This window comes from Silurus aristotelis (assembly GCF_946808225.1).
Source record: "Silurus aristotelis genome assembly, chromosome: 22".
Lineage (NCBI taxonomy): Eukaryota > Metazoa > Chordata > Actinopteri > Siluriformes > Siluridae > Silurus > Silurus aristotelis.
The window spans coordinates 5,960,383-5,974,589 of NC_139595.1; the positions used below are offsets into that span (position 1 = coordinate 5,960,383).

General features: G+C 38.3%; 1 protein-coding gene across 2 annotated transcripts in view; it reads right to left on the reverse strand.

The window, feature by feature from the left end:
* Positions 1-9,758, reverse strand: part of chico — a 29,325-nt gene extending 19,567 nt beyond the window's left edge. For both annotated transcript variants that reach the window (XM_083524916.1, XM_083524915.1), the window contains exon 1: positions 9,063-9,758. In XM_083524916.1, the coding sequence (XP_083381042.1) occupies positions 9,063-9,089 (27 nt within the window). In that variant the 5' untranslated portion in view covers positions 9,090-9,758. The remainder of the gene's footprint in view (positions 1-9,062) is intronic.
* Between the last annotated feature and the right edge of the window lie 4,449 nt (positions 9,759-14,207).

Genomic DNA, 14,207 nt, shown 5'->3' on the forward strand with positions numbered 1-14,207 from the left:
TTTCCATCAATTCGATTCATTTTAACATCAAAGCTTTGAGTACCCAGATAGCAGATACTTATCCTCTACTGACAGAGTTTAATGTGTTTGGTGAAGTGAGAAAGTAGTTTTTCAATCTGGAAAGTGAAATCTGTTCCTCTTTTCACTTCCTGTTTCTACTTTCGAGACATTGATATATAAAAAAACGGATTTTTGTACGACTGCGAAACTGCATTGAGTCACTGTTGTGGAATGACAAAAGAAACGTTTTGCACAACCGTGTGTGTTGCAGGTGTGTTTCTCCATTGGTCAGAAGGAAGACTTCAGTATGAAAAGAAACCGGATTAAAAGTCCCACCCGCAAGATACATTTGAAAACACATCTGTGGACATGGGGGTGTGGTCCAGCACCGGTTAATAAATGGAGGGCAGTGTGGGAGGAAGGGAGTAGTAAAGATCTCACACCTGTACATAGTTTTATTCACGAGTGTAATCTGTTGCATTGAGCGATAAAGGGAAAAAAAGAAGAGCGACAAAAGAGCCGGCTGATCGATGCAGAGTAGTGTTTTTTTTTTTTTTTTTTTTTTTTTGAGTAAAAGCTGATTTTCGGAAACACGCTCCAAAGGGAATACATTTGAAAAAGCAATTTCCACCTTGTAGTGTGGACAAATAAAATAAAAATCATAATAAAAAGAAAGAAGGCGTATTCTCGGTCATGTGACCCCATTCCTCTCTAAATAATGTGGTGGGCGATTCCCAATCTACAGTTTTCACAACAACTTAGCCTCTTCATCTGTCCATAAAAACCCCCCAGAAGTTTCTCCTTGACTTTATTGAGACACAATGCAAATAAACTGATGAAAAAGCTGCAGGTCGAAGCTTCTTGTTTTTGTTGTTTGTTTTGATCATATCCGCAGTACAGCGATGTGAAATGTAGATTAAGAGCGTTTTAAAGGGTTAATTTTTTTTATATAATAAATAATTAATAAATGTGAATCATTGTAATAGCTCATATAAAAAATTATATTTTTTTATATTTTATCACAAAAAAAAAAAGAAAAAAAAAAGAAAAAGAAAAAACACTACCGTTTCCTGTCACTGAGCTGCACATCTCAACTCTTTTGTAGCTTTGGTGCTTATCTTCCACAAGGTAACGGGAAAGTAATTTATAATAAAAAAAAAAATAAAATAAATAAATAAAAAAGTAAACAAAAAAACCTTAAGGACATCTTTAATTTTCTTTTAATTAAACTTTAATTAAATAAAATTAAATTGATTCGGCACCATGAATTAGTCCCTATAACTGTACGTTTATCCCTAAAGATCGAGCCAGTGGCGGAAGTGATGAGGGAAATGGATCCTGGGTTTAGAAGCGTTCCGGCGGCTCTACTGCGGAAATGATCATTTCATACATTTTCAGTGGCAATTAAGTCAATATATTTCCTGCCTGTTTCTAGGAAGTAACCGTTTAAAAATAAATGCCACGCTGAAGAGTCTTGTTCGGTTGAGTCAGGAATAGAAGACCTCTGTTTTTGGATGATGCCGTTTTTTTTATTTTTTTGGCACAGCTTTCTACTGGAGAAATAAGTAGACAGCCGAAGAACTGCAGCTTCCAGCCGTGTGTCATTTTGTTCTGTGCATAGATAAGGAGTACGAGTGAAAGGAAGGGAGGGGGAAGAGGAGAATGGGAGGACTGTGTGTGTGTGTGTGTGTGTGTGCGTGTGTTTGTTTAGTGCTGATGGGGACCGCGGGGGATTAACCTCCCATCCTGCTGGGGGTTTTGTAGTATGGTCATAGGGCAGCGGTGTTAATTCAACCAGCCTTAATAATGTCCTTCGGTGCTGCCCTAAGCCCTCTCCCTACAACACACACACACCCACCCACCCACGCACAGCCGAGGCTCATTACTCTGGATGTGTAGTGTGTGTGTGTGTGTGTGTGTGTGTGTGTGTGCGCGCGTGTGTGCGTGCGAGAGACTGTGTCATGTGCTTGGAAAGACAAAAGAGCAAGCAAAACCCCCTCAGTGTACATACTGAGGAGGTATGATGGAGAATAAACAGCTGGAGGAAGGGAGAGGTGGGGGGTGGGGAGGGGGGAGAATGTGTGTAGGCTGTACGCTACATTGAAGCTTTTTGCACGCAGCTGGATAGGTGCAAGTGTGTGTACGTGTGTGCAGATCGATGTGAGAGTAGGTGTGCGATTGTACATCTTTTCTCTCCACACAAGACTCCTTCCATCTTTCTTCTCTCATCCTGGTACCACACTTAAGCTACACTTAATGAATGATTTAAATAAAAAAGATTTCGTGTAGCCAAAATGAAAAATATACTGGGGTTCTCAAAAAGATGTCCATTACAACGATGCAATTCATCTTCTCGATATACACTAAATATAATGCTAAATTTTGTACTATAATTTGCGAATTACGGTAAACTACTCCATACTGATCACTACTCTTTAAGACTACTGTGTAGGCTAGGTCATGTCTCCACTTATGATATTTTCAAGTTACGATGGCGTCACCAGTAACGCATCGCCATCCTAAATCGGGGACTACTTGTATTGAAACACCTGATTTTTCCACCCAATTGAATAAGACGCCTTTGAATGCAGTAGCAATACATTTTTCATTCACTTGAACTAGGAAACCCAAACCTGTTCCAGCATGACAATGCACATATTCAGCTATGCATAAACCCAGCTCCATGAAGACATGCTTTACATCGGTTGGAGGGGAAGAACCTGAGTGGCCTGTTATAGAACTCAGATCTCAACCCTACTGAACACCTCTGGAATGAATTGGAACACTTACTGCACCCCGAGACCTGTTCACTCTACATCCGTACCTGACTTTCCTTTACACCACTGCGGCTGAAATATCTCCACAAGCACACTTCAAAATCTAGTGGAACACCTTCCCAGAAGAGTATAGCGGTTACTAGAACAGCAAAGAAGGATTCAATGTGGAATAGGACGTTCAAAGTATGGCATATTTCGTGAAGGGAACGTTATGCATATACAGATTGCTGCAGCGGCTGAAGTACAATTTTTTCACTGATCAACACAATTAAAAACAAGTACTTGTCATAACGTATGAGGGGGAAAAAAATAATTATATATATATATATATATATATATATATATATATATATATATATATATATATAAAAATGTCCCCCTTATATATACATATATATATATATATATATATATATATATATATATATATATATATATATATATATATATATATATATATATGTATGTATAATGTGTGTGTGTATATATATATATATACACATATATATATATATATATATATAAAAAATACAGACTCAGAATAAAGAGTGCTTTTTTTTATCGAAGGTAAAACATTAACATTTCACCCTGTCATGATCTCAGCATTTAATCCTGATATCTGATTTTGTAATGATGTCAATTTCATCCGTGCATTAATGCGAGAACAGAAAAAAAAACCCACAAAAAAATATCATGTACGACTCCCAAGCTTGTCTTTAGAGAAACAATTTACAACAGAGTGTAAAGAAAATAAACCAATTTTTTCACCTAATCCTGTCCATCCTCGTCACTCCCAATGAAAATCTCAACATCTTCCTCCAGCTCCACCTCCTGTCTTTTACTCAATGCCGCGGTCTCTAAACCATACAACATCGCAGGTCTCACCACAGTCCTATAAACTTTCCCTTTCACTCTCGCAGATACTCTTCTATCACAAATTACTCCTGCTATCACTTTTCTCCACCCACTCCACCCTGCCTGCACGCTTTTCTTCACTTCTCTAACACACTCTCCATTACTTTACACTGTTGACCCCAGGTACCTGAACTCCTCCACCTCTTCTCTCTGCAACCGCACCACTCCACTGCCCTCCCTCGCATTCACACACATGTACTCTGTCTTACTCCTACTGACTTTCATTCCCCTTCTCTCCAGCGCGTACTTCCACATCTCCAGGCTCTTCTCATCACGCCATACTCTTACCACAAATCACAATATCAGCCACAAACATCATAGTCCACAGAGAATCCTGTCTGACCTCATCTGTCAACCTGTCCATCGCCACTGCAAACAGGAAAGGGCTCAGAGCCGATCCTTGATGCAGTCCAACCTCCACCTAAAACCAGTCTGTCGTTCCTATTAAACACTTCACTGCTGTCACACTGTCCTCACACATTTCCTGCACCACACTCACATACTTCTCTGACACACCTGACTTCACCATACAATACCACAACTTCTCTCTCGGCACCCTGTCGTACGCTTTCTCTAAATCCACAAACACACAATGCAACTCCATCTGACCTTCTCTATACTTCTCCATCGACATCCTCGAAGCAAATATCGCATACTGTTGCTCACAGATAGTCACTTCTTCACTTAGCCTGGCTTCTACTACTCTTTTCCATAAAATAGTGTGACTGATAAAATGAATTCCCCCGTAGGTACTGCAGATCTGCACATCTCCCTTACCAGGATATTCCTCTGTATTCCTCAGGCATCCTCTCACCTTCCAGAATTTTGTTAAACAATCATGTTTAAAAGCTTCACTGCAGTCTTTCCTAAACATCGCAATGCTTCTACTGGTATATCATCTGGTCCAAGTGACTTTCCACTCTTCATTCTCTTAATTGCCACCCTCACTTCTGTAGTAGTTGCCCAATCATCCAGCACCTCTTCACCACCACCAAGCCCCTTGTCTGACCTCTGAATCTCATACTACAGTCTCCCTCTCCTCCTCTTTATCTTCAACTCCAAAACCATCCTACAGACCACTATCCGATGCTGTCTAGCTACACTGTCCCCTGCCAACACCTTACAGTCTCTAATCTTATTCAGGTTGCATCTCCTGCATAAAATATAGTCACCCTATGCTCCTCCTCCTTCTTCTTCTTCTTTTAGCAAAATATACCACCATCTGCCCTTATACATTCCTCTCCTTAAAGCCATACCTACCCATCACCTCCTCATTACCTCTGTTTCCTTCACCTACATGCCCATTAAAGTCTGCCCCAATCACCAATCTGTCATTCCTAGGTACACCATCCACCACTTTATCGAACTTACTCCAAAATGTTTCCTTTTCCTCCATCCCATTATCACCCTATCAGAAACACTCTTCACCTCCACTACAATCTTACTGTACTCTTTCTTCAGAATTTCCCCTACACCATTTCTCGTTCCATCCACACCATGATAGAACAGTTTAACCCCCCCTTAAATGTTCCTGGTCTTACCGCCTTTCCACTTGGTCTCCTGTTTTTCAAAAACTTTAAAAAATTAAGAAAATACTTTTTTTAATGCACCTAATAAATTAATAGGTTTTTTGGCATGCAAGTCTGCACTCTACTTCTCTACTTCCAATTCCACAATGTTCTACATGGGAATATTATAGTAGCAATATATATATATATATATAAAAATAAAAAAGGCAAACAACCTATAAGGACGACGCTAACCAGCCCTGCAAATATTAATCTTCTTCCTCTCTAGTGTCTGTAGCCATCAGTCTTCCCTCTAAATGATGCACGTAAACTTCAGAACATTCATCTGAGTCAAGGGCAGCTATAAAAAGAGAAAAATGAAGATGCGACCTCTTGCTCACAGCAGGTTCATCAGCACGGCACGAGTCTCCTTCTTCATCACAAGAGGCTATAAACACCAGGAGAACTGCCAAGTTTAATATAAACATAATTTCAGGGGATGGTTTCTGTAAAAGATATCAGGTCAGCCTCATAACTATCGCATGATGAAATTGCAGATTGCAGGAACGCATTTCATTTATAGAAGTTAATTATCTGGCCAACAAGAAATTGTCAGAAAGAATGTGAAATTGAATGTGTAATCAAATTATGGAGGGTAAATGATGACCAAATGCCAACAGAAGAATTCCCATACATGATTTTCTATACTAGAATCTAGCTCGTCTATCAACTACTGCATCATATATTGACCTACAACCATAGCGCTGTCCAAAAACCTAAATCAGATTATAGAATTAGTCTTATATATCAGAAGTGCTTAGCAGATTTCAGTCTCTTTTTTGTGCTCTCTGCACACACAGGAAGCAAAAAACCCGAGCAGGAAACAGGACCGGCAAATTCTCCCGAGTCGAGGCCTTTCACCAAACTGCTTACAGCTTAACAATTTACCCATCAGCCTTCGCAAGACCCTTGGCTAACCTCTGAAGCGGGGAATCCTGCCAGACAAAAGCCGTGTTCTCTTGTCTCCGTCCTAAAAATCCACACGAGTCCTGAAAGGTCAAGATTCAACTACATTCCCATTCCCTCTATCCGTCCATTCTAATCCACGATTCAAGGCAAAATTTAAAGTCCTGAAAGTGGGACACACTCACGCTGGCTGTAGATTTCGAGACCTGGAAGGCTTTTTTCCCACAACATGCAGCCTGGAATGATGCAGTAAGACCAAAGACTGAGAGAATTGTGTTCAATCAAAGCATTGGAAACTGAGAATCCTTCAGTTTGAGGGTCTGTTCGTTATTTTACCGCAAATAAAACTCGAATCACATTGAGAGTCTGCGATATGTAATAAATTAAATGCTATTTTAAACAATTCACTCTTTCCAGTTGCAGAGGGAATAACAGAACAGACTATGATGGTGGACGAATTGGGAGCTCAGAATCCAGGAAAAACAACTATTTTGTCTAGTGTTTGTTTTATTTGTAGGATTTTCCCACAAAAAATGCTTTTATTTAATTTTGTAGGCTATTTCTAATTATAAACACAATACTTCACAATGGAGCGACGTACCGCCACGGTGTAATTGTAGGCACACGGTACAAAATCAACCTGCTGCATCAGACAATGAAACTGGCTATATAGTCATGGTAGAAAGAAACTGTAAGAACCTGTATGAGGAACATGAGGAAGAGCAGGCAGGACTTTCCTTTAATTCCCTATTACTTCTGTTACACCTCCCTGTGATGTAGAATGAGCAGCAGAAATTAAGGAGAACCCAAATACATAGAAAATTTTAAATGTTCATCGAACTCAACATTTTCTGCAGATGCGTTTCGCTACATGATCACGTGACTGTCCACCTCTTCATCTGTACTAATGTACTAAACTACCCAAATTATTTTTCCATACCAATTATATTAAAGTAGCTACCAGTTTCCAGTCAACTAAGATATAACATTACTTGAAAAACATACACTATATGAACAAAAAGTATTGGGACACCTGACTTTCCAGGACGTATGAAGTTCTTCTCCAAACTGGCACCACAAAGCTGGAAGCACACAATTGTTGTCCCTGGTTCCCTCAACTAGGAGACCCAAATTCAAAGCCAGCTCCATGAAGATATTGTTTACATTGGTTGCTATATAGCTCTGACATCACCTTTGGGAAGAATTGGAAATCTGCCTGCACCCCAGGCCTCCTCGCCTCACCTATTGGTACCTGCATTTATGACCCCTTTGTAGCGAATGAGCACAAATCTCCGTAAGAACACTTCAAATTCTAGTGGAACATCTTCCCAGAAGAGTGGAGGTTACCATAACAGCAAGTGGGAACTGAATGTTGAATGGGATGTTCAAAAAACAAAAACATACCAATCTTATGGGGCGATGTCTACAAACTTTTGTCTGTATATAGTGTATGTCTGGATAATGTTTTTTATTTAAACAGTCCTCTTTTAGTAGTAATAACAGGTTATCTGGTCCATGTGTGTAAATCTGGTGGCACTCGTATCATTACAAAGGCTCTTTCACAGGCTCAGGGTTCAGATCGGATTGTGACTGAAAAAGCGCTTTAGATAAAAGGTGTGCGCTTTTCTGTTCCAAATGCAACATAATACAGCACGACCACTTATCTCAAAGTCCGAACGGGAGATTCTTTTCAGAAACTTAAGACAAAGTGGATTCAAAAGGCCATTTCGAAACTCCTCGTGGAAAAGCAAAAAACCTCTCTCCCCTGAATGCCGGAGCAAAATTTTAAATGCAAATGGGATTCCGCGGCAGGACTTGGGTGGCCTGAAACGAACCGCGCTTGCAGGTGCAGTTTGGACCGATCTCCCTCGTTAATTACGAGTCTCTTTAATGACCTTGTGTTTGTACACAAAGCTCCGTCTGTGTTGCCAGTGCAAGCAGGAGACCCCAAGAGAGCTCAACGTCGACCAAAGCAACATCAGGGGACTCATTAAAGAACACGGTGCTGCGTGTGGTGGAGCATCAGTGATGGAAAAAAGCATGAAATGCTGAGGGGAAAAAAACAAGAAAAAAAAAAAAACACAAAAAAAAGGAGCACACCTTTTCTACCTTTTAACTGCATTTGTCCCAGACTAAAATTAAGTGGTCTCATTGCTAGGCCATGTTTATGTCTGCATAGAAAAAAAAAATGACTGGCCATAACACGAGTACTTTAACTTTATTATAGAGACACTCCCAATAATTTGATGAATGATGATTATGTGCAATCATGGTTGCCATTGTTTTAAAAAATCACCCATAATAGTTCACATGATAAGAGCTAACTAACACATTCCACACAGTAACCTGTAGACAAAACTCACTCACTTCCGGTTCTTAAATGCACAAGTGTTACTTTGGTTATTGCTCTTTTTCCACCATTATTTCTTTTCATGCTTCAGCTCATTAGTAAAACCATTAATTGGTGTGTATGTATATATATATATATATATATATATATATATATATATATATATATATATATATATATATATATATATATGCAAATGCTCTCTCTTCAACAACATGGTGGTATGTTTTTTTGAATGAATTAATCAATAAATTAATAAACACTAATGGTTTAATTTTATGCTTACTTGCAAAGCTGCACATGTGCACCATTTCCCAACCTGTAAGCCTTTCCTGCAGATCTTTCAGGAGAAAGGCCAAATCTGAATGCACTCAATGAATAAATGAATACTCTAGTTTTGCACAATGTGAACAAAATGCAAACCCAAAGTAATCCAGACGTCCAGATGCATGCATGCAGAAATCAAATCCAGCTCTCGTGTTGATGTTCAGACAGTTTAAGTGAAGATTTGGAGATGCTGAAACGCTAGAATAACCGCACACTTACCGAGTGTCTGGCTTGTGGAAACATCATGTCAGGTTTTTCTTGTTGTTTCTTTCTTCTCCAAGTGAAACCGAACCCAAATCCTTTGTTTGAGGTGTGTAGTTTTTAAGTTCTGGATTATTAGGGTTGAAAAATAAACCGGATTGTTCACGCTTTGCCTCTGATCGTGGTTTTTTTTTGGGGGGGAGAGAAAAAAAGAGGACCTGAAAATGCGATCAGCGCGTGCACAAACTAGCTAGCTACAGCACGGCTACACAGCTAGCCTGGACCAGGAACTTCAGCTAAGCTAGCTTTGCTTGTCCAAACCAGCAGGATCATACAGAGAGCTGGCCACGACTGCAAGCAAATACAATTACAAAGGCTTTCTGACAAAGCAAACAATCCAGATCGCGGTGTGTGTGTGTGTGTGTGTGTGATTATTTTTTTTTGGAGGACAATCCAGCTGCCAGGGAAACGATCAACCCCCAAACAACACACGACACCAACACCCTGCAAAAATCCCTCACACAGAAATCGAGGCTCGAAGATGCCGATTCGCTGCTTTGAACGCTTCTAGATCCGTGTGTCTTTATCCGGTTGTGCTGCGAATCAGTGTAAGCTGTGGGATGGACGCGGAGCTCCGAACGCCCATTTTACATGTCAAACGGATTCGATTACAAAGTGCGGAAGTGCGGACGCCTTGACTCCGCCCACTTTATCAAATCCCCACCCCCTCACGCAACACCCTTGTTAGCGGAGTGACGCAGCGGCTTAATTAGCATATTCAAATCGCTTCAATCAGTATGCAAAAGGAGGTCATGGAGAAATGTTCCCTGGGTAATATTAATCGTTTATCATTACACACGACTGATTATTCTTTATTTAAAAAAATATATTTGGTATTAGAAAAAAGATATTTTTTATAATATTATAAAAAAATAACCAAACCGGTGAATAAGCAGTGGAGTTTTATCCTAATGATTTCTTAGTTATAATAAGTATAATAGTAATAAAAATGTTTATAATAATATTAATATTAATAATAATAATAATAATGATTTTGAAAAAAAGTGTAAAACCTTCTTTGGATTATTTTGTGTTAAATGCCTCGTGAAAACTTGGTTATATTATTTTATAATCTTATGCTGCCCCCTTGTGGTTAAACTGATTCATTTCTGCCTGCTGTAAATCTGCACCCATTTTAATAACTGTTACATTTTGGCAAGAGATCTTTGGTTCGATAAAGTGGTAAGATTTTGATGTTAATGTTAATTATAACTGGTGTTTCCAATTTGAAAATCAGGGTGTTCAAAATTTAATTATTACAAGAAATTACTTCTTGGCACTTGACTGTGAATGGTCTTGCTTTAGTCTTGCTTTACTTTCATATTTCTTCACTATCACAGTCTACATTTATTCCACATTTGTTCCACTTTTCTGAGAAGATATTTTCTTTGGAGATTTGTGCTCATTCAGCCACAAGGGTGTTAGTAAAGTCAGGCTTGGGTCTCCTAGTTTAATGATGCATCTGAAGACATTTAATACAATTGTGCACCTCCAACGCTGTGATAACAGTTTAAGAAAGAATCACATGTGGCTGGAAAAGTCAGATGTCCCAATACCTTTATTCATATAGTGTTTAAAACAAGATGCACTAGTAGATAGTAATGTACTGGACAACTGTTTTGCTAGTGATTTGTTCAAAGTAGAATGGTACACTTGTGAAGGTCAGTACAATTTGTAGAACTTGTTTCAGGATTTTTAATGATCATACCATTTCAATGATGGATCAGATCATTTGTAACCTGCAATACTGCAATGCAGTGGATCTTATTAGTTTGTCAAATTCTTTATTGTGTTTGATCTCTACATAGTCTCCATTCAGAACAAATCTCTGCTCTGCTGCTGTTTAAATCATGAAGCATCAATCGCTTCTACAGAGCAGGATGTTGGGACTGGAAGGCTTGTTAATGTTTTAATCGCAATTGCAATTCACCTCATGGCCAGTAGAAGGCGGTAAATATCACAGACTGTTTCTTTAATATTACATGAAGTCTGCACTGGGTTATTTCTATGACTCGCTTGCTGGGTTTAGCATTTCGGGTCAGGTATTTGGGTCAAAGTGACCTAAACTGGGATGATAATGGGAGACTCAACCTGCGGGATGTGGACCTGAAAGCAAATAGACATTTTGAGTCATTTTTTGGGGGATTTTTTTGGACTTACAAATCTCCGCAAAGCAGACACCAAAATCTAGTGGAAAATCTTCACAGAAGAGTGGAGGCTGTTATAACAGCAAATAGGGAATAAATGTATTATGGAATTAAGGTGTTAACAACATTTTGTTTATATAGTGTATCTCTAAGTGTGAAAATTTGGACGTCTGAGATCCAGAAACAAATTTTAAACCAACAAATATAGTTAATAATAATAATAATAATAATAATAATAATAATAATAATAAAACCCAGCCACAATGGGTTAAAACAACCCATACAGGGTTCATCCCTAAAGAACCAAATGTGATTTTGACCCAGCAAATTCTATATTCTATAAATCGGACCAAAAGTTGCATAATGTATTAAAGTACATTTGTTCAGTAGTAGGAATATACCTTCATATAATATCTGATATTTAATCGATTATGTAGAAGCATGCATCCAATATCTTAAAGCTAAGCAATTTTTTTTTTACATATTTTATAATATATATTTGAGGTGTTGTATTGGTTCTGATCAATTTTAGCTTTTATTTTCTCTGCTTCAAAATAGTTTGCTTCTCTTCCATACACAACTCTCTGGTCTTTATGTTGGTTTGTCTGTAAAAAAAACAAACGTCAAATGCCGTCATTACTGGCAAAACCAAATGCTATAGCTATTACTTATTGTAACAAACATTCTAACAGGATCACATTTGATCCTGACCATGTTCTACAGAGGGACCATCGAGAGCATCCTGAGCAGCTGCATCACTGCCTGGTTTGGGAACTGCACCGTCTCGGACCCAAGACCCAAAGAGGATAGTGAGGACAGCTGAGAAGATCTTCTGAGTCTCTCTCCCCTCTATCATAGACATTTACACCACACACTGCATCTGCAAAGCAAACAGCATTGTGGACGACCACACACACCCGTCACACACACTCTTCACTCTCCTGCCATCAGGGAAGCGGTTCCGAAGCATTCAGGCCTCACATCCAGACTGCGTAACAGTTTCTTCCCTCAAGCTATCAGGCTTCTCAATACACAGAACTGAACTGAACTGAACTGAACTCTCACTCACTCACTCACTCACTCACACACTCACACACACACACACAGCCTGATTCAGTCACAAAGACTCTTTAAAAAAAATTTTTTAATTATAAAATGTATTATAATGTAGGAAGCATGTTTCTTCCATATACAGGAGATTGAATAATGTGTTGTGTTTGATGAAACCTATTTTAAACATTGAAGAGACAACTTCAGGAATTAAGACTTTGTTACAGTGTGTGCTACACATTGTTGGCAGTAGCACACAAAAATGTTTTTTATAATGTTATCTGGAAATTGAATTCAATGGTATTTTAAACACAGCACATTTAATTAAAATAGATGCAAAAGGTACTATTTTATTGACATGCAATGTGTCAATACTTGGTGGAACTGTTTGGCTGCCATTACAGATCAAACATGTCTTCTTGGGTTAAGTCTTTTATCAGCTTTGTACAGGTACATCTGGATCCCAATAATCTTCTGTGCAAATTTGCTCAAGCACCAACTGACTGGATGGAGTATGTTAAAGAGCAAATAAAACAGATTACCAATAGGATCAAGTTTCAGTCAAATTCTCACTTTTGATCCACTCAAGAGTCCAGTGTAGCTTTGACAGTGTATTCAGATTGACCCTTCATCCTTGTGTAAATTCTATAGCAGACCCAAAACAGAACTTCTAGGATTGCCCCGTGTTTGGATCCTTCAAACTTGCCTTCAACCATGAGCAATCTCCCAGTTCCTGCTGAGGAAAAGCATTTCCTTCAACTCAATGCCACCACCACCACGCTTCGCTATGGATGAACATCTATCTGTACTTTTTTACGATGTCCACACATCTCTGCTCTGTTATAGCCTTTATATTTATTCACTGTACATATGCTGACATAAAAATATATATATATAAAATCACATGCTGTAAATATGCCACACATTTATCTGCACGTTTGCTAATTTTTGCACTTCTGGTAGATGCCAAACTGCAGACTTGAACACAATTCAACTAAATCCTTACTGATCAGTGATCAAGGTTTAAACAAATGACCAATTAACAGAAACATGTCAACGTGCAATGTTGTGCAACAAAGTCAAATAAAACAGTCAAGACAGGCAGCAAGTATAGGAACAAATTTATTTAAATTTTAAAACAGATACTTTTTTATAGATTTTTTTTTTAATAGATTTTTTTTTAGAAGGCGGTTATGAAAATCTTTTCCATGTTTGAATGAGGTTCAGGCAACAGTGGTTGAAATGCAATCAATACAAATAAAAAACAAACAAAAATATGGCGAGAATGTTGTAAATTAATAACCAATATGATCCCTCGTCTTGAGGGGTTTAATATTAATATATTTTCTTAGCCCATAAACTCTGATCAACACTGAGCACATGCAGTTTAAAAATGACAATTTATCAATAAAAAACAAAAAAAAACAAAAAAAACAAAAAAAAAAAAAAAAAAACCCGGCAGTTTCTTTTAAATCTAAAATACAGAATATTCAATGTTTTTTTTTTCTTTTCTTCTCATATTTAGTGTTTATATTGGACTTTAAAAATAGGGCCCATGTCTCATCCTTCGTTCCTTGAGGGATTTGGTTGGCAGTTGGCACTTTATACAAAGTCATTCTCCATGGAGGGGGTTGGCACATGATATAATACAGCATTTACATCTGGTATAATGAGGGGAAAAAAAGAAGAGGGGGAAAGAAAAGAGATATTTCACATGCCACTCTGCATCGTTCTTACTGACAGATCGTTCTTACTGACTTCGATTTGTCCAAAAACATAAAAAGTGGTGAAAACGTATGTGACTTTCAAACAAGCATTTTAAAGTAGCAATAATACAAAATATTACCAACTTATTCCTCTTCATGGAGTACGACGTATTCGAATCGCACACTGTTCCAGGTTCTTT